The sequence below is a fragment of the Canis lupus genome, chromosome 21 (assembly GCF_048164855.1).
Source record: "Canis lupus baileyi chromosome 21, mCanLup2.hap1, whole genome shotgun sequence".
NCBI classification, from domain to species: domain Eukaryota; kingdom Metazoa; phylum Chordata; class Mammalia; order Carnivora; family Canidae; genus Canis; species Canis lupus.
This window is the reverse complement of record NC_132858.1, coordinates 16,435,091-16,454,046: the sequence shown is the minus strand read 5'-3', so window position 1 is coordinate 16,454,046 and position 18,956 is coordinate 16,435,091. Positions and strand designations below refer to the sequence as shown.

The 18,956-nt window shown below is 36.6% G+C and overlaps 1 protein-coding gene across 1 annotated transcript; it reads right to left on the bottom strand.

Annotated features, from left to right (window-relative positions):
* Positions 1–7,241: 7,241 nt before the first annotated feature.
* Positions 7,242–8,180, bottom strand: LOC140613403 (olfactory receptor 5AS1). Its single transcript, XM_072791931.1, has one exon. The coding sequence runs from the start codon at positions 8,178–8,180 to the stop codon at positions 7,242–7,244; it is 939 nt and encodes a 312-aa protein (XP_072648032.1).
* Positions 8,181–18,956: the final 10,776 nt, after the last annotated feature.

The window sequence follows — 18,956 nt, the reverse complement described above, 5'->3', positions numbered from 1 at the left end:
AGACAAACAGTATATGGTCTCATTCATTTGGGTAATATAAAAATTAGCAAAAGGGAATAAAGGGGAAAGGAGAGAAAATGAGTGAAAATATCAGTGAGGGTGACAAAACATGAGAGACACCTAACTCTGGGAAATGAACAAGGGGTAGTGGAAGGGGAAGTGGGCAGGGGGTTGGGGTGACTGGGTGATGGGCCATGAGAGGGCACTTGGCGGGAGGAGCCCTGGGTGTTATGCTAAATGTTGACAATTTGAACTCCAGTAAAAAAATTTAAAATAAAATTAGAAAAAATGAAAAAAAAAACAGAAAATTAGTAGTACATAGTCTTTTTTGTATGTAAAAGTGGTTCTTGAAGCTAACAAATAACTAACATTTCAAGAAATAGATGGGGAATAATTTGCTCAATATTCCAAAAAGAAAATCACTATTCACAATAGTTAATTTCCAGCTTTTTAGATAAGTGATATTTGAAGTCTGATACGTTGATAACTTATCAGTATATTAATTGCTAATCACACACTGAAAACTTCATTATATTCAAATTCTTACGTATCATGGAACTCTGGTGACATTGGATTAAAAAAAATACCTTTCTATATGTACCAATGAAATCCAGTAGTAAACAACAAAGAAAGAAAGGAGGAAAGAGAGGGAAGAAGGAAGGGAAGGAAGAAAGGATGGAGGGAGGAAGGGAGGGAGGAAGAGGTGGAGAGATAGTGCTAGGAGAGGAGGAGAGAGAATATCCATATGATTTTAAATATAAATTGTAAAACAATAGATAGCCTAGGACAGACGTTAGGATTTCCATCATTATTTTAAAAGCTTTTATAATTTCACTTTCATAGTGCAAAGTTCAATCATATAAAGAATTGACCTGTTACCAGGGTAAGAATTGGAAATTGAAAATTTTAAGAAGAATTGTTAGAATGCCATTCTTAGAATATACTAGGCAGTCTTCAACCCCTAGACATATGTCTGGCAAACACTACAATTTAGCCCCTTTCGCATTCAACATCACAGACATTCTTTAACCTTATTTTATAGATATAGGTCAGATTTTATGTCAATGTACAAGCCTTTTTATCAGAGAATCCCATAGTCAAAATCTTTCTATGTCTTTCTCTAGCAGTGCCTAACAGAATGGCTGGTATATTGAATTGTACAATAACCATTAGTGGGAAAACTGAATATATTTTATATTATTCTACTTACAATCTTTACAGTTTTGGGTAGAAATAAATAATATTTGTAAAAATTATAAAATATCAAGGGGTTGATTAAGATATTTGTGCATGTGTGAATAACTAAAGATGCCAGATATAAATGAATTACTGAGTTGCATTCCAGAACAGTCAATAAAACCTTGCACTACAAGCAGAATAATCAACAATAGCCAATTCCTCTATAAATGCCAGCACTCATACTGATCATAGTGGCTGACATAAAATCTGTGAAAATATATTCACTAGTGAAATGGGAAGCAAGGCTTGTTAATATAAAAAGCTAACACAGACGGGCTATTCCTCAGGAATGATAGATAAGAATTAACTTATTCAAGAGTGGTTCCTTACAGGTTGTCCTCTTGCAAAGTTGCATGGAAATCAGGTACAGATCAATATGAAAACAGTAAAGGAAGATGCTGAGGTGAAGAAGCAGTGAAGCCACATGTTATAAAGCTTCAACATCAGCAATTGGACTCCATCCCCTTGATTAAAACAGGAAAGATGGTGTTTCCTTAACTATGAAGCCTGAGCTAACAGATTAGACTTCAGCCCAACGTCTTGTATTTGCACTTATGATGTTTGGACCAGAGGTTCTTGATCTTCATCAAGTCATGGGAAGGGTTGATGCTTTGCAGCATATGAATGTTGAGGCGACCTCTTTGGGTGGCTGTTATTCGGCTTACCACACCCACCAGATGAAAACAGTTCCTCTGGTCACTGGAAAAAAAACTTCCAAGTAAAACTGCCTAGTTTTACACTGTAGCCACAGATTTTAGCCTTGTTATATATTTGTTTTCGTGATGGAGATATCAACTCTGGGCTGGTTGATTCATATGACACCTTATATACTGGAAAATTAGTCCTGAAAAGGCTAATCTTTCTGTATGGATAAATGTCTACCCCTGTCAGCCTCATGTGAACATGGCCTGCACCCTGGGGCTTGTCACTTAACCAACCTCATTTTTCCATATGTCTTCCCTGACCTACAATTCAATCATACTTTGGCTTGGATATTAAGGAGCAGTGATTCTCAGGTATCTGAAAAGTATAAAAGATCTAACTACTACTTCAATGGTGGTCTTTCTATTGGATGAAGGTAAGTGAGCTGACAAAATCAACTCAAGTCCACCAGTCAGGCTATGCCAAATGATCAAGAAGACCACCCAATTTGGGGGACAAGTGAATTAGACCAGAATGTTTGGCTTGATAAATAAGCAGCCAAGAACATATATGCATCCTGGTTCATGACTTGTATTACATATAGATCAACATCAGCAGACTTCTAAATTGGGAAAAAAAACCCTAGATGATCATCTAAAGTGTACCATCACTGTCTTTGGATATCCCCTCTTGGAGGAGTCTTAGATGGTGGACTCCTGGTTTAGTAAAAGGCTTCAGGTGTCACCACATTTTTGTTTGTTACGTTCACAGTCCTAAATGTACATATTTGCTCCTGCAGTAATGTCAGGGATTCTGTCAACAACTCTTTTTAGTGGAAATGGAAAGGATCACTGACTTAATAAGTTAGAAATCATGGAAGCCACCATTTTGGATAGGAAAGAAAGAATTGGGGTTAAGCTAATTTGTTCCAAACTAATTCTTTACTGGCTACCCACTTGTATGCCTCTATGAAAAATATATAGGGTTGAGAAATTAAGGAAATCAACTATGATGCAATGCTGTGGTGGATTAAAGATGGATGGTGGATTCATTGACACACCACCCCTTGAATCTAGGGTCACCTTTATGACTTACTTCTCAATGGAAGACAAAAGGTGTGATGTTCTGGGAGTTCTGAGGCTAGGACATGAGAAACTAGAATATCTGCCTTAGTTTTTTTTATAACACTTGCTCTTGGGTTATTCTGAGGCCAACTTATTGAAGAGAACACTTGGAGAGACCAAAGGAGAATCCATAAGACTGCACAAAAAAGAGATGGGCTGTCAACCTCCAGCTATTCCAGTACCAGCTATTTGAGTGACCCCAAATGAGACACCAGATACTGGGGAACAGGAAGATGACCCCTGTCTAACCCTTCCCACATGGTAAATTCCTGAGCAAAATGAATCGTCATTTTTTAGCCACCAAGTTTTGTAGCAGAGCAATATGCAACGAGAACAAATGCTGAGGTGGCAACTCAGGTCACATAATCTGGCATTATTTTTACAGTCCACCTGAAAGGTTTGGATTCCAGCTCTTGCTCACCCAGACATGTGGTGGTGCCCCTTTGTGGTAATGCCAGGATTTCATCTTCTTTCATGGTTTCAATTGTAAAGCTTGTTTTTCAGCCTCGAAATCAGGCTTTAAAAGAAGCTGGTGCTCTCCCAACTAGTGAATTTTGAGTTTGTGGAAAAGCGCTAAAACAGGGTTTGACCATGACATATGGCTATTAGACCCTATCCTCTGAGAAGAAGAAGGAGGGATGGTTGTTCCTCTAAGAATAAACGTTAAAAGCTGCATATCCTGCTTCTCAATAATGATGACTGATCCAGCCAGATTATCATACATTATCTCAGAATGGGTTAAACACTGATGAGAACAGTATTCTTGATGTTGCTTCCATCTTTGAGGAGGGATGACACCAGGAGGTGGTGCCAGGAAATTTTTCTTTAGTTTGCTCAAGAACACCTAAAACAAAAATGATAATTATGTGGTGCATAAGATCCTTTACCATCTTATAGGGGGAAAATGGTGTGTTATGATAAAATCTTGATTTTTATAAACAATGATAACTATGTTTATATAACAAGGCAATGGGGCATATACATACTTAATTAGAACTAATAACAACATATCAATTATAAATTATGGCATGTCCTTAGCATAGTTAGCAGCTGACTAAGAGAAAGTATGGATTCTCAATTAATACCCCTGGTCTGTATCAACTTGGTAAATATCTCATGTGTTTCAAGAAAATATTTTTTAAGAAAATATTTTATATTTATTTCTGAGAAAAATATTACTTATGAATGTATTCTTTTGAAGATATCTTTTAAATATGACTGACGAATTTTTTGCTTTATGTCCCTAGAAAAAAATGGTATTTTTCAAATCCTGCCATGAAATTCACTTGTCCCTGACCTCCAATGCTCAATGTAAGGGTAATAAAGATATAGAATTGTCACATAGACTTATTTCTGACATGAATAGAGAGATCTGCATTAAAATGCAGATATTATTATGGAGGGAACATCATTTTAGTATTTTAAGTTTGTACTGCATTGATTTCTTGTAATATAATGAAACATAATATAGCTTCTATGGGAACATTCTTTCTCACCATAGGCAGAAGCAGAAAAATAAATGTCATAAGCCGTAATGACCACACATACCATACTTTATTATATTTTTTTCTCAACTGTAGCCTACTTCTTAATACATATTCACCAACTTTAAATTTATATGTATATTTTACTAAAAGTATGTAAATTTCTCTGTTTATGCATATTATCAAAGTAGATCTTAGAAATAAATCAAAATTGGGGAAATAATGCAGAACAAAACAAAATCACACCTGAGAGTTTCTTACCAGAATTATTATTCTGATATATTCAGTCAGTAACCTCATGCTAATGGGTTTCACTTGGTTTCCGGACAAATATATAGTCTTGAGTAAGCTCAGTGGTTCTCACTCAGGGGTAATTTTGTCTCCAGAGAGACATTGGCAATGTTTGGATATATTCGGTCGTCCTGGATAGGAAGGATGCTACCGGCATCTAGTGACTAGCTAAATACCCTAAACTGTACAGAGTACGCTCCTCTTACTCCCCAATAAAGAAATATTGGCCCAAAATGTCAATAGTGCTACTTTTAGGAACTCTGAATTAGATATACTCTTAACATTTTTATAGTTTACAAATACACTGTAGTTAAAACATGGGCAGAAGACATGAATTGACAGTTTTCCAAAGAAGATACACAAATGGCCAACAGACACATGAAAAGATGTTGAACATCCCTGGTCATCAGGGAAATACAAATCAAAACGACAATGAGACATCACCTGATACTGTCAGAATATCTAAAATCAACAATACAAGTATCAACAGGTGCTGATAGGGATGTAGAGAAAGTAAAGTCATCTTACACTATTGTTGAAAGTGCAAACTAGAGCAGCCACTTTGGAAAACAGTATGGAATTTTCTCAAAAAGTTAAAAATATGAAATATTACCATTTGTAACAACATGGATGGAGATAGAGACTATTCTGCTAAGTGAAATAAGTCAGTGAGAGAAAGACAAGTATGTTATGATTTCACTTGTATGTAGAATTTACAAAACAAAACAAGGGACGTCTGGGTGGCAGCGGTTGAGCATCTGCCTTCAGAGCAGGTGGTGATCTGGGGGTCCTGGGATTGAGTTCTGCATCAGCCTCCCACAGGGAGCCTGCTTCTCCCTCTGCCTATGTCTCTGCCTCTCTCTTTGTGTCTCTCATGAATAAATAAATAAAATCTTAAAAAAAGAAATGCCTAGTCTCTTCTGGGAATCAAAACTTTGCTGATTCTTAAAATCAAATAGTAATATAATATTAGAAAATAATAAACAGGGATCCCTGGGTGGCGCAGCGGTTTGGCGCCTGCCTTTGGCCCAGGGCACGATCCTGGAGACCCGGGATCGAATCCCACGTCGGGCTCCCAGTGCATGGAGCCTGCTTCTCCCTCTGCCTGTGTCTCTGCCTCTCTCTCTCTCTCTCTGTGTGACTATCATAAATAAATACAAATTTTAAAAAAAGAAAATAATAAACAATTATATACCATTACATTGTAATTGGCAGTACAAGTTTTACATATATTCTAGGAGATTGATATATATTTGATCATCTAATTCTCAAATCCTATTAGTAGCTTTACATATATTAGTTCATTTAATCCTCAAAACAACTCATGTCAATGGGCAATATCTTATTGTTGTCTTATAGCCATTTATAGGCTTACATCTAGTATAAATTAATCCAGTCATTCATATTTTCATGTTTACTAGAAAATACACAATAAAATACACAATTTATTCCTTCAACTTTGTCCAGATTAAAAAAAAAAAAGGAAGGAAATGGAGACTGAAGGATCAAAATCAACTACAGAAAGTGTTTGATAATTCAATCACCAAAAGCGATCCCAGAGAAAGAAGTGTTTATACTTCAATTGACGTGTATTGTCAATTTACAGAATAAAATGATCAGAGCAATTGTTCACCCTCTTCCTGAAGTTAGGGACTCAAAGATTAATTCAGTAACATATGGGCAATAATTAGCAATGTATACAGTTTATATACTTGATGATCTTCACAAATGTTTGGTTTTCACATATACCCACTATGAATGGAACAGGATCTCTTACACTAATCAGCCCAAAGGAAAGTAGTGTGTTATAACTTCACTCTGTTCTAGTATTAAAGACTATTGCTATGTGACTTCTATCTAATTTCCTAAGAGCCAGTGAAACCACCATCATTTATCATAAGTGATATCAAATGTCCCTAATGATAAATGTTCTGCAAGTGCAGAATCTAGACTCACTTTCCCAGACATGGAAAGCTACATTTACTCATTCATCTTTCCATCCATCTACTTATTCCATTTATTCACCCATTAAATACACATATACTGAGAATATGCCATATATCCAGTATTATATAGAAGTTGGAATGATAAACCAAGATATATATCCCCTGCTGCCAATGAGCTTCTATTATGGGTAAGTTGACAGACAATTCAACATATACCTTTAATATAACACAATAAAGAATATAATGAATCAGTGCACAAAACATTTTGTGAACACTAATTAGAAAGCAATTATTATTATGTGTTTATGTCAAGTGTATTTCATGGAATAGAATAATTTTGGAGAGCACATTTCTACACAAGAAGATGAGTATTTTAAAGTATTGAGGATAAAAAATTATTTTTATTCCTAAAAAATGATAAATTTCAAATAGTTGGCCTACAAGGTATTCATGGCATGATGATATTAGAAGAATAGACTATACCTGGAATATTCGTAAGTGATTTAAATTCTCATTCATTTAAAAGTCCAGTTTCTTTCTAATAGCTTTTTTAGGGCATTCTTTACATCCTTGTTTCTAAAGCTGTAGATTATTGGGTTAAACATGGGGAAGACAACAGTATAAAACACTGCAACTACCTTGTCAGTGTCTAGGGAATAGCTGGTGGTGGGACGTAAATATGTAAACAAGAGTGTTCCATAGAATAATGTGACTGCTATAAAATGGGAACTACAAGTGGAGAATGTTTTGCTTCTGCCCCCTGAGGACTTAATGCTCAAAACAGTGAGGAGAATACAGAAGTAAGAGATAAATATCACCACAAAAGTGCTGGTCTGAATGAAGCCACACAAGGCAAAGAGCAAAAGCTCGTTGATATAGGTATCTGCACATGATAAAGCCAGGAGAGGTGGGATATCACAGAAAAAATGATTAACAATATTGGAGCCACAAAATGGCAGCCTGAATGTGAGGCACACATGTACCATAGATGTCATACTTCCGCTGAAGTATGCCAACACAATGGAGCAAATACAGACTCTCCTAGACATAAATGCAGAATAGAGCAATGGGTTGCAGATGGCTGCATAGCGGTCATAAGCCATTGCTGCCAGAATAAGACACTCAGCATCAGCAAAACAACCAAAGAAAAACATTTGTAGCGCACAGCCATAGGGAGAGATGCTTTTCCTGGATGCTAAGAAATTTACCAGCATTTTAGGTGCAATTGCTGTAGAATAGCAGATGTCTAAGAAAGACAAGTTGCTGAGGAGATAATACATAGGAGTTTGAAGGCTTGAACTGATATTAACTAGGATTATTAAACTCATATTTCCTACCATAGTTAGTGTATAGACTATGAGAAATACCAAGAATAGTGTGACTCTGAGAGGTAGATAATCTGTGAATCCAACAAGAAGAAACTCAGTTGGCATGGTATAATTGCTCTCCCACATCTTGATTTTCTTGTTTTTCTTGTCCCAAATAGATGGCATCAGAATATGTGAGTTGACTTGAGTGATGTATGAAGCAAGAATATCTTTATTCTCCCTTTAAGGAAGCAAATAGAAGGATAACAAAATCACAGTTATCACATGTTTTGGGATCTATTTGGTTTGCTTTCATTTTTTGTCATTTTCTTTAAAAGAGATAATTAAAAATCTACATTGATACTGAAGGATGTTATTCAGAGTTGGTGTTTTGAGATGCAGCAACTCTTCGAAAGCTGTACACATTAAGAAATGATATTAGTTAGAGCTGAAGGAGATTGAATGTGGCTTGGTTGATAATACCTAAAAGAATTGTGAAAATTGGCAAAATCCCTAAAGCAAAGCTTTATTTTTCTATCCTAAAATTACATTGTTCCATGAAAGGAAAGTTGAGAAAATTTCTAGGAAAAAAGTGCCCACAGATAAGCTAGATAATTCTACAGAAGAGTATCTGTGATCATGGGAAGTAGTTTAATGTAACAGTTATGACACAGTAGTTACTATAAGAGATGACTTAGTTCAAATCTTAGCTTTGCTACCTACTGGTTGTGTGAGCTTGATAAAGTTATTTAATCGCTCTGGGATGGTTAGAGGAATAAATGGGTAAATATTTGTAAAATATTTATGTTACTGGCATATAATAAACACTAATATGAGTATTTATTTAAAAATAATTTAAAAAATAAGTTGACCTTTTTTGTTTCCTTTTAATTGCTTACTCAATGCTGAATTTTATTGATTGATTGAATGATTGTTTAAGTAGGCTTCACACTCAGCATGGAGCCCAACACAGAGCTTTAACTCACAACTTTCAGATCAAGAGCTGAGATTGATTTGGAGGCTTAATGGACTGCCTGCATGGCTAGGCACCCTTCAACTATATTCTAAATAAAATATTCAGATGTCTCAAAATTCATCTTATCTTTGGCATCCTGGTTATATGATCCATGCTCTCTTGTGAAGAAAAGCCATTGTGTTGGGCACCTGGGTGGCTCAGTTGGTTAAGCATCTGCCTTCGGCTCAGGTCATGATCCCGGGGTCCTGGGATCCAGGCCCACATCTGGCTCCCTGCTCCTCCGTCTGCCTGCCACTTCCCCTGCTTATTCTCTCTCTTTCTCTCTCTGTCAAATAAATAAATAATATCTTCAAAAAAAAAAGCCATTGTGTCTCGTATGTGTGTGTTCTATACAAATATATTGTTTGGCAGTAGTAAATCTTTTGCACATGTTCTATAATTATTGCTTTCCTCTCCCTGGGCTTATGTCTCTGTCTTTCCTCTGAGGTAAGACAATGTCCAATGCAAGGTCCCAGAAACACAAAACATCTTGAAGATCAACTGTATTTCTGTACTTATGAGCAGACTTCTAAACTGGCTATGTGGCATAACCAGAAGGAAATTAATTAAGGCGGAAAAAACAGGATGAATGCAAATAAAAAAAATAAATTATACCATGATGGAATATATTCAGCAGGTAGTTAAGGGTTTGTAATGTTAGAATAACACTACACTGAGCAAGAAGGCAAATGAATAAGGGATGTCTGTTCTGTCTGTCATGCTTGTTGACAATGCTCCTCCCCCCAAAAATGCTCCTCCCCCCAAAAAATGACCTGCAATCTTCTAGATACACTGAGAAAATAGGTCTGTCTTCTTTGGGAATCAGATTTTAAAGAGGAAGAACTTGATTGAGAAAAGATGTAAGGTGTCAAAAAGATGTCTTGAAAGAGAAAAAAAATTAAGTGGCTGCGCTGTGCCAATGTTGTGTGTAAGCCTTATATAATCTTCATATTCTCTTTAAATCTGTCTTTTCTTTTTTCTCTGAAGTGAGGTTAAACAATCAATTCAATGATTAACGTAGTTAAAGAAAGTGTAATTAATTACTTGCTGTATATACATTTTATATTGGACTTTAAATAAGAGTTTGCACAGGTGCCATGATTAAAGAATCGATAATCATAAAAAGGTTACCTCTAGTCATTTTTGTCAAACTTCTAACCAAAGAATTAACATTAAAGGATCAATTAAATAGCAAAAGTATACCAAATTTAGGAGATTTCATGCCATCGGTTCCCAAAGATTGTATCAGTTGAGATATTATGATTAGCCTCAGCTTCATTATAAGAATAAAAACACTCTACACTGAGATCTCCAGATCATCACATTTGCCTGCTTATTGGGCTTGAATAGGTACAGAAGAGGCTAGGGCAAGGAAGATTAGCAAATAGAAAAAGAGTAATTGTCTGGATCCTTGGTCTTTAATTCTGGTTCTTGGACTACAAGTTATTCAATCTTTGTGTCAACCTATCCTTGTTTATAAAAATCACACTTGCTTTATTTATTGTATAGTATTATCCTATAAGGCAAATGAGTCTATGTATTCAAAAGCTTCATGATTACATAGGAAACTTTCATCTTTGTTTGGAAATGAGTAGTAGAAATTCTAAAATCAGGTTTTTTTAAATTAAAAAAACAAGTTTTATTTTCTCACTGACAATAGCAAACAAATGGCACTGCAAGGTACCAGTTAAACACATAGGATTTAGGTAGGCAAGATTGATGTTAACTTCATATGTGGCATCTAAGTTTCTATAAATCATTCGAGTTCTGTATTCCTAAATTTCTTGATTATGTTTGTTAGCATAATAATAGTCCATAAGGTTGCAGTCAGGATTAAACTGGATAATTTATAGCACCATTTATAGAGCTTATTACATTATAGATGCATAATATGGATCCATTGTCTATTATTACTGTTAATGCCCTTATGATTATTCAATAATTCAACATCTGACTCCAAAGTCTTACGTTCCCTGAAGTGATGATTATAGGAACAAGCAGTACATAGTTATATTTTATGTGAACATATGTATGTGCTTATAGCAGGTGAGATTTGGCTTACTGATGAGAGTTACTTAAGCTTACTCAATTAACTAGACCATTGGATTTCCCCACATTCCAAAGTAGGCACAGTCAGCTTTCATTGCCTGGCAATAATGGGCACAATGAATCAGGCAGTGCTTTTGGGAAATGCCATGGGTAAGGTAAAGTCAGATTTAAGCCCCCTCATTCCCCATCCACTCCCTCGGCCCATGTATACACACAAACTAAGAAACACCACAGAGAATAAATAAACATACCTTTTATCTAAGAAAATATTATCTTTGTTACATTGTTACATTCACAGCAGACACTTACTTTGGCACCATCTAGAATTTTGAATCGTAAAATTTATTTTGTACAAGAGGCTGACAACCCTTCTCTTGAAATTTTACAAATGGGTCTTACAATGGATGAGTATTTATCTTCTAGTCGGTGACGAGTGGGACATGACCCCAAGATAATCCTCAACCCCAGGAGGACTTAGGATAGGCAACTATTTACTTTCCAGTGGTGTGACTTGAATGGTTTACTTTAAATGAGAAAGATGAAAATGGTAATGAAATGGACTCTAGTGCAGCCAGTTACAACATAACACATGTCTCCATCACTGGGTGATGTTTAATTACAAAAATAACAATATCAACAAAAATATTTTAGTAATACTGAACAATAAAAATGCTTTCTCCGGTTAGAGCTATGATTTCTATCAGATACGGAAAGAAGCTTTAAAGTATTAATCATGTGAGGGGATTCTAAAGTACAATCTCAATGCTATTGAGAAGAATTCCAAGAACCCTGATTTTTGTTTGGTTTTCAGCTATCTGAGTCCATATAAGAAAATAAGCCTTGGATGACAAGCTGCAGGAGTAAGAGCTTATGTCTCAGACAACCTCAATTTGAATGTTAGTTTTGCTATGTCACAACTATGTGACAACTATGTGAGACATTAAGTTGCTTATTTAACCTGATTTTTATTAATTTTTAAGTTGTGAATAATAATTGCCCATCTTATTAGATTCTTGTGGGGATTGGGATAATGCATGTAAAACCTAGACCCCTGTCATCAGGTTATATTCATTTAATAACTGTTAGCTTTCTAGGGCACCTTAGGGGCTCAGTCGGTTAAGCATCTGACCTCAGGTTATGATACCAGGGTCCTGGGATCGAGTCCTACATTGCACTCCCTGCTCATCAAGGAGTCTGCTTCTCCCTCTGTGCTCTCCCTATCTCTGTCTCTCTAAAATAAAAGAAAATCTTTAAAAATAATTCTTAGCTTTCTTCAATAATTATACCATTATTTACAGCAGTATTTCTTAATACTTAAAATGCAGTTTCTGGATTTTAATTTGTTGACATTGGTATGGAGTCTGCACCTTAAGATTCTTAAGGTAAACAGAATGGAGAACAGGTAAATCCGGAACGCCAGACATTGCGCACAACTAGCTTTTTTCTTCTATCTAGTGGGAAAATGAAAATCACTTTTGTTGCTACAAGAGGGTTTATTTAATAGGCAAAGGATCAGTGTATTTTTTTAAGATTTTATTTATTTATTCATGAGAGACACAGAGAGAGAGAGAGAGAGGGGCAGAGACACAGGCAGAGGGAGAAGCAGGCTCCGTGCAGGAAGCCTGACACGGGACTTGATCCCGGGCCTCCAGGAGCACACCCTGGGCTGAAGGTGGTGCTAAACCACTGAGCCACCCCAGGTGCCCAGGATCAGTGAATTTTTTTTAAAGGTCATCTTTTGTCAATCAAAACAGATATGTGTGTGAAGAATTAAGAGCTAGAAAAATATAGCTTACAAATTTCTGAGAGAGATAGAGAGAGAGAAAAAGATGCCAAAATCACTGTTCTCCCCCCCCCATTTGATTTGATAACCCTATACATATCCCAGAAAGAAATAGAAAAATAGTTTAAAAATAATAATCTCTTAGTTGCATTTAAAAAAAAATGATTGTAAAGAAAATCTCCCTCTCTACAAGGAGTATAAGTTTGTTATTACAGCACAAAGGTGGGGGACCTGGGTGGCTCAGCTAGTTCAGTATCTGCCTTTGACTTGGGTCATGATCTTTGGATTTGGAATCAAGTCCTGCCTTTGGCTTCTGCTCAGCCGAAAGTCTGCTTCTCTCTCTCACTCTGCCTCTTCCTATGACTCATTCTCTGTCTCAAAAATAAATAAATATAATCTTAAACAAAACTACAGAGGTATCCTTCACTTTAAAGAGTGACATCCTGTTTTACAAACGGTGATATGGGGACGAACAACAATAAAACAGCTCTGCTCAAGGAAAGAAGAAAATGGATTGGCTAGCTACTTTGGAATATAAGAAAGATGGGGGATTAGTTGAGAAACTTGGCAGGAACCAAAGGAAATAGATAAGAGTGAGGATAGCTCCACAGGAACAGTCTGCTTCATGTACCACAATTGCCAACCCTTCCATTGTCAGCTGTTGTGAAATTAATCCCTTATTTTGCTTTACATTCAAAAGACTCAAAGTTAGGAACTGAATTTTTGATCAGCCAGGAGTAGTGCACATATTCAAGCTTTAGTTTCTATGGAACTAGAAAAAGAACTATGTATCTTCTTAGCCTGTCATGGGTCTGAAAAGGCCTTTTGGCATTCCTGCACTGGATGCAGTGCAACCACTACTTGTATCCCTTGCAGGAAGTGTTGCTTTCCTGCACACAAGCAGTTGAACCAGAGTAGGGAGGAATCATTTTTAGGAATGTGTTATTATTATTTTTTTAGGAATGCACAAAACCCATGCCAAAAAGCCCATCCACGTCTAACGTCCTTGAACCTCTCCTTCACTACCAATTGTATTCTTTTATGTTCCCAATCAACTGGCTGGCCTGAAATAGATTTCTCCTACCAAGAAATGTAGATAAAAATATTTATTTCTGGAAGCTCTTCTTCATGGATAAATTATCCAATATTTTCCAATATTCTTCAGGAAATCCTTAGCCTGGGGTAATAATACTGTGGCAATGCATTCGTTGCAGTAATCACTACACTATGTAGAGCCTGCCAACAACCAGGATTAGTTTTTGTTTTGTTTTGTTTTGTTTTATGTTGTTTTAACTTTTCCATTAATTAGGCATAGAGAAGTCCCTTGGCGCCATGCTGTGCTGGGAAAGCAAGTGAAGGTCTCTTGAAAATTACATGGATCTTTAGGATTGTTCAGGCCCAGTTTCACATAATGCAAATTCCATGAAATAATGTTCTTCATGGAGTACTTGACTTTATCAATAAGAGATCTTATAACTCCATATTCATAATAGGAAATTTAGGACTCGTGATAACTTGGTATACTATGGTCAGATACTCAATCTCAACCGAACCCAGTAGCAAGATAATACTTATTTTTCAAAATGAGAAGAGTAAATCTGCTGAAGAAAAAAAGAAATTTGATCTTAAAATCTTTGAAGGCTTCTATTAGTGCACATAACATTGTGATATCCCAATGTCCATTTGGGGAATGTTAGAATGTTACATGAAAAAGACTGAGGTATAGAACTGTTCACAATGTAGTCTGAAGAGCCATTTTTTGCTATGTATCCTGCATAAAAGTGAGCTCAAAAGTGGGCTCACCCATACAGTATATGTACCCTCCAGAATTGAAAGCTGCTTATCAATATGTTGCATCTCTCATATGATAGAACACTCAAGGTTTAGAAAAGTGTGCTTCCACTGAGGAAAGGTGTGATATTGTGACTTAAAATAAGAAATACATACTTGGTTCTCATCCCAGTTTCTAAAACCCTTGGAATTTTCCTACGTGTTGGAAGAGAATAAGATATCTTCTGTTTGGTACTGATGAAGTGACTTTTGGAATGTCCCTAGCTCATCTAAGTTTGGGAAGGGGGCATGGAGAGTGCAGGAGGTTGAATCCATTGCCAATGATTAATAATTTATTCAATCATGCCTATGTAATAAAGCCCCCATAAAAACTGAAAGGTATGGTATTTGGGGACTTCCAGATGGATGGGCACTTGGAGATTCAGGGACCGTGGTGTCCTCTAAGAAGGCATGGAAGCTTCACACCCTTTCCCCATACTTCATCCTACACATCATTTCCATCTGGGTGTTTCTGAGTTATGTCTTTTTATAATAAACTGGTGATCCAGTTAGTAAAATGTGTCTTGGAGTTCTGTGAGCCACTGTAGCAGTTCAATAAAACCCATGGAGAGGTCCTGGGAACCCCAGATTTATAGCCATTTCATTCAAATGTCCAGGTAACAACCTTTTGTGATGGGTATCTGAACAGGGAAGGAAACTTAGAGTGGAGACCTTAAACTATAATCCAAGAAGAGGGTCACTGAAAGCTCCAATCAACAGCCAGTCTGTTAGAAACATGAGTAATAATCTGGGCTTGGAACCCCCTGCCTGCCACACATATTAGTAATTGGGTGCAGAACTCAAAATGGAAGATATACCAACATTCCCTAGTTGATTAGACCCACAGAAACAAGGTTTCTAGATTGCCAATATTTGCAGATGCAATATGATATTCTGGTCTTCAATATTGCAGATAGTTGTATATTTTCATGTGATAGTGAGAGTCAAACTAATTTTTATTTTTCAGGAACCTGGGATTTACACATGTGGAGACAAAATGTTTGAAAGTTCTTTGTTTCCTTGCCAAGAAAAACAAAACTATTCAGGATGTTTGTTTCTTTTGTGTGGGGCAGGGAAGGAGAGAAATCATCATGTCGTTGAAAAGCTACATTCCACATAGGGTATCATGGCTATGTTGGAAGAGTACCATAATGGGAATACTAATTATAAATGGAAGTAATCAGCTGATGACATTCATAAAGGATAATTAACTAATAGTTTATAAATACATTAATTTTCTATATTGGCAAAACTAAAAAGCCAAGTTACAATTATAAAAGAATCGCTGTCACCAAGGTTTTCATGTTGGAACTGTACCATAATGGGCTGACTCAGCCTGCCTGGATTGTCCAGACTCTGCATATTCCATAGGTCTTCAAGGACTGACCTTTTACTGACCCCCCAGAGATAACTTCTGAAACGTTGGAATATCCTACCTGATAAGAGTACCTTTGTATCCTGGGGTCCGACACGAGTTTAAGTTAATGACGTAATTAATGACAAGTGCCAGTTTGAATTCTGGGGTGGATCAATTGGAGACTAAATACCTATGGACAGTAATGTGGGCTCTCCAAGCCTCCACTAAAACCCTGTACACTGGGGCACATGGGTGGCTCAGCCAGTTAAGCATCTGACCCTTGATCTTAGCTCAGATCTTGCTTTCAAGGTCCTGAGTTCAAGCTCCACGTTGGGCTCCACACCAGGCATGGAGCCTACTTAAACAGAAACAAAAACCTGTACACTAGTTTTTCTAGTTGGCAAGAATTCATAAGAATCCTTAGGGAACATAGCTAAGACAACCAAGTGCTGATCTGTGTGACCTCACCAGGAGAGTACAAGAGGAAGCTATCTATGCCTGGATTCTCCTGGACACTGATCTACACACCTTTTTCTTTTGAAATTTTTAACCTAAGTCTGTATCTTTAATAAACCCTAATTATAATAGCTGTTCTAAGTTTCTGAGTCCTTCTAGTAAATCATCAAACCTGCTGGCAGTCTTGGGCACCTCTGACATAAGTATTAAATTCAAAAAATTTTTGCATTCAAGGGGGAGGGGCCCTGCGAGGAGCTAGGCTAAGGCCGCAGCAAGTGCCCCCAGGTCTTCATGGATTTCCAGTGGACAAATGCTTTAAGCACTTATAGCAGCAAATGTCCACAATAGCCAAACTGTGGAAGGAGCCTCGGTGTCCATGGAAAGATGAATGGATAAAGAAGATGTGGTTTATGTATACAATGGAATATTACTCAGCCATTAGAAACAACGAATACCCACCACTTGCTTCGACGTGGATGGAACTGGAGGGTATTATGCTGAGTGAAGTAAGTCAATCGGAGAAGGACAAACATTGTATGGTCTCATTCATTTGGGGAATATGAAAAGTAGTGAAAGGGAATAAAGGGAAAAGGAGAAAAATTGAGTGGTAAATATCAGAAAGGGAGACAGAACATGAGAGACTCCTAACTCTGGGAAACGAACAAGGGGTGGTGGAAAGGGAGGTGGGGGGGGGGTGACTGCGTAAGGGGCACTGAGGGCAGCACTTGATGGGATGAGCACTGGGTGTTATGCTATATGTTGAAAAATTGAACTCCAATAAAAAAAAAAATTCCCCAAGTGTTTTCCTTTTATTCCTTTTAATTAAGATTTCAAACTTCTTTATTCTTTGGTATGTAAAATGTGAAATTTAATGTATTCCAAAAATATAAAATAAATATTAGAAAATAAAAATAAATGAATACATATAAACTCACCTCCCAAGTGAAGTGAAAAAACAAAGAATTCTGAGTATTGCCCAAATCAAAAATTCTGTGTGATCACCGCTATTATCCTGCTTCCTTGACAGTGACAACTACTCTTTTGTATTTTTCATTCCCTAGCTTTTAATTTTAAAAATCACTTCCTGCTCAGCAGGGATTCTGCTATTCTCTCTCTCTCCCCCTCCCGACCACTTGTTCTTTCTCTCTCTCTTCTCTCTCTCTCTCTCTTTCTCTTTGTCTCTCATGAATAAATAAATAAAATTTAAAAACATAAATAAATTTTTGAATATTACAAATGCAATGGCATCCAGTTTATCCTTCTGCTTTTCTTCAATATTATGTTTCCTTTTTTGTTTGTTTAGATTTTTATTTATTCATTCATGAGAGAAACAGAAAGAGAGAGAGGCAGAGACACAGGCTGAGGGAGAAGTAGGTTCCCTGCAAGAAGCCCGATGCAGGACTTGATCCTGGATCCCGGGATCATGTCTCGGTCCAACCACGGAACCACCCAGGCATCCCCAGTATTCTGTTTCTAATGCTTTCCTACGTTTGTATGTATTCCCAAGCTCTTTAATTTTAAAGTTTTGTAGTACTATTTTTTCTTAATGTGTCATAGTTAAATTGTCCGTTACCTTCTATCATGACTAATGCTTGAGTCTACCTTATGGGTCTCATGGTACACAGGTATAAGTCTGGGTACATCCCTACATGTGGTATTGATTGGATAGACAGTATACTTGTGTTCAACTTTAAAATATAACAAAATGTTTTCTAAATTTCTTACTCATATTTATACTCTCAATAATAGCATGTAATACCTTCCATATACTTACTAATACTTGTTATGGTCAGATATTGAACATATTCTTTTTTGCCAACATAGTGGGAGTGTCAGGTATTTAAGTCCTTAACATCTGGAATTGCTATTTTTTGTCTATTGTCTTAAGTAGGGATCTTTTCTTTTTTGAATCCAGACAGTGTATTTTCCTCACCGTTTTTTAAAAACATATGCTCTTGGGGCACCTAGGTGGCTCACTTGGTTAAGTGTCTAACTCTTGGTTTGGGCTCAGGTTGTGATCCCAGGGTTGTGAGCTTGAGCCCTGCATTGGGCTCCATGCTCAGTGAGGAGTCTGCCTGAGATTTTCTCTTCTCTCTCTGCCCCTTCTCTCTCTCTCTAATACATAAGAAAAAAAAAGTCTCCATTCACCCTCAGTGACATCCTGTAATGTATTAAATTTTTATTTACATGCGAATCTGTTTCTGGACTCTGTCTTGTCTTGATCATCAGCCTCTGTTAAACTTTCTTCACTGGTAAGTTTTCCTTCCTAACCAATAATGTTAGGATCCTCTTCAGAAATGGCTTGGCCTTTTTGTTTGGGGTTATTCAATAAGTATTTAAATTAGTTGTTACTTTCAGAACATTTCTGAAATTTTTTTTGGAATTGCACTGTATTTAAAGATCACTTTGAAAAAAATAAAAAATAAAAAAAAT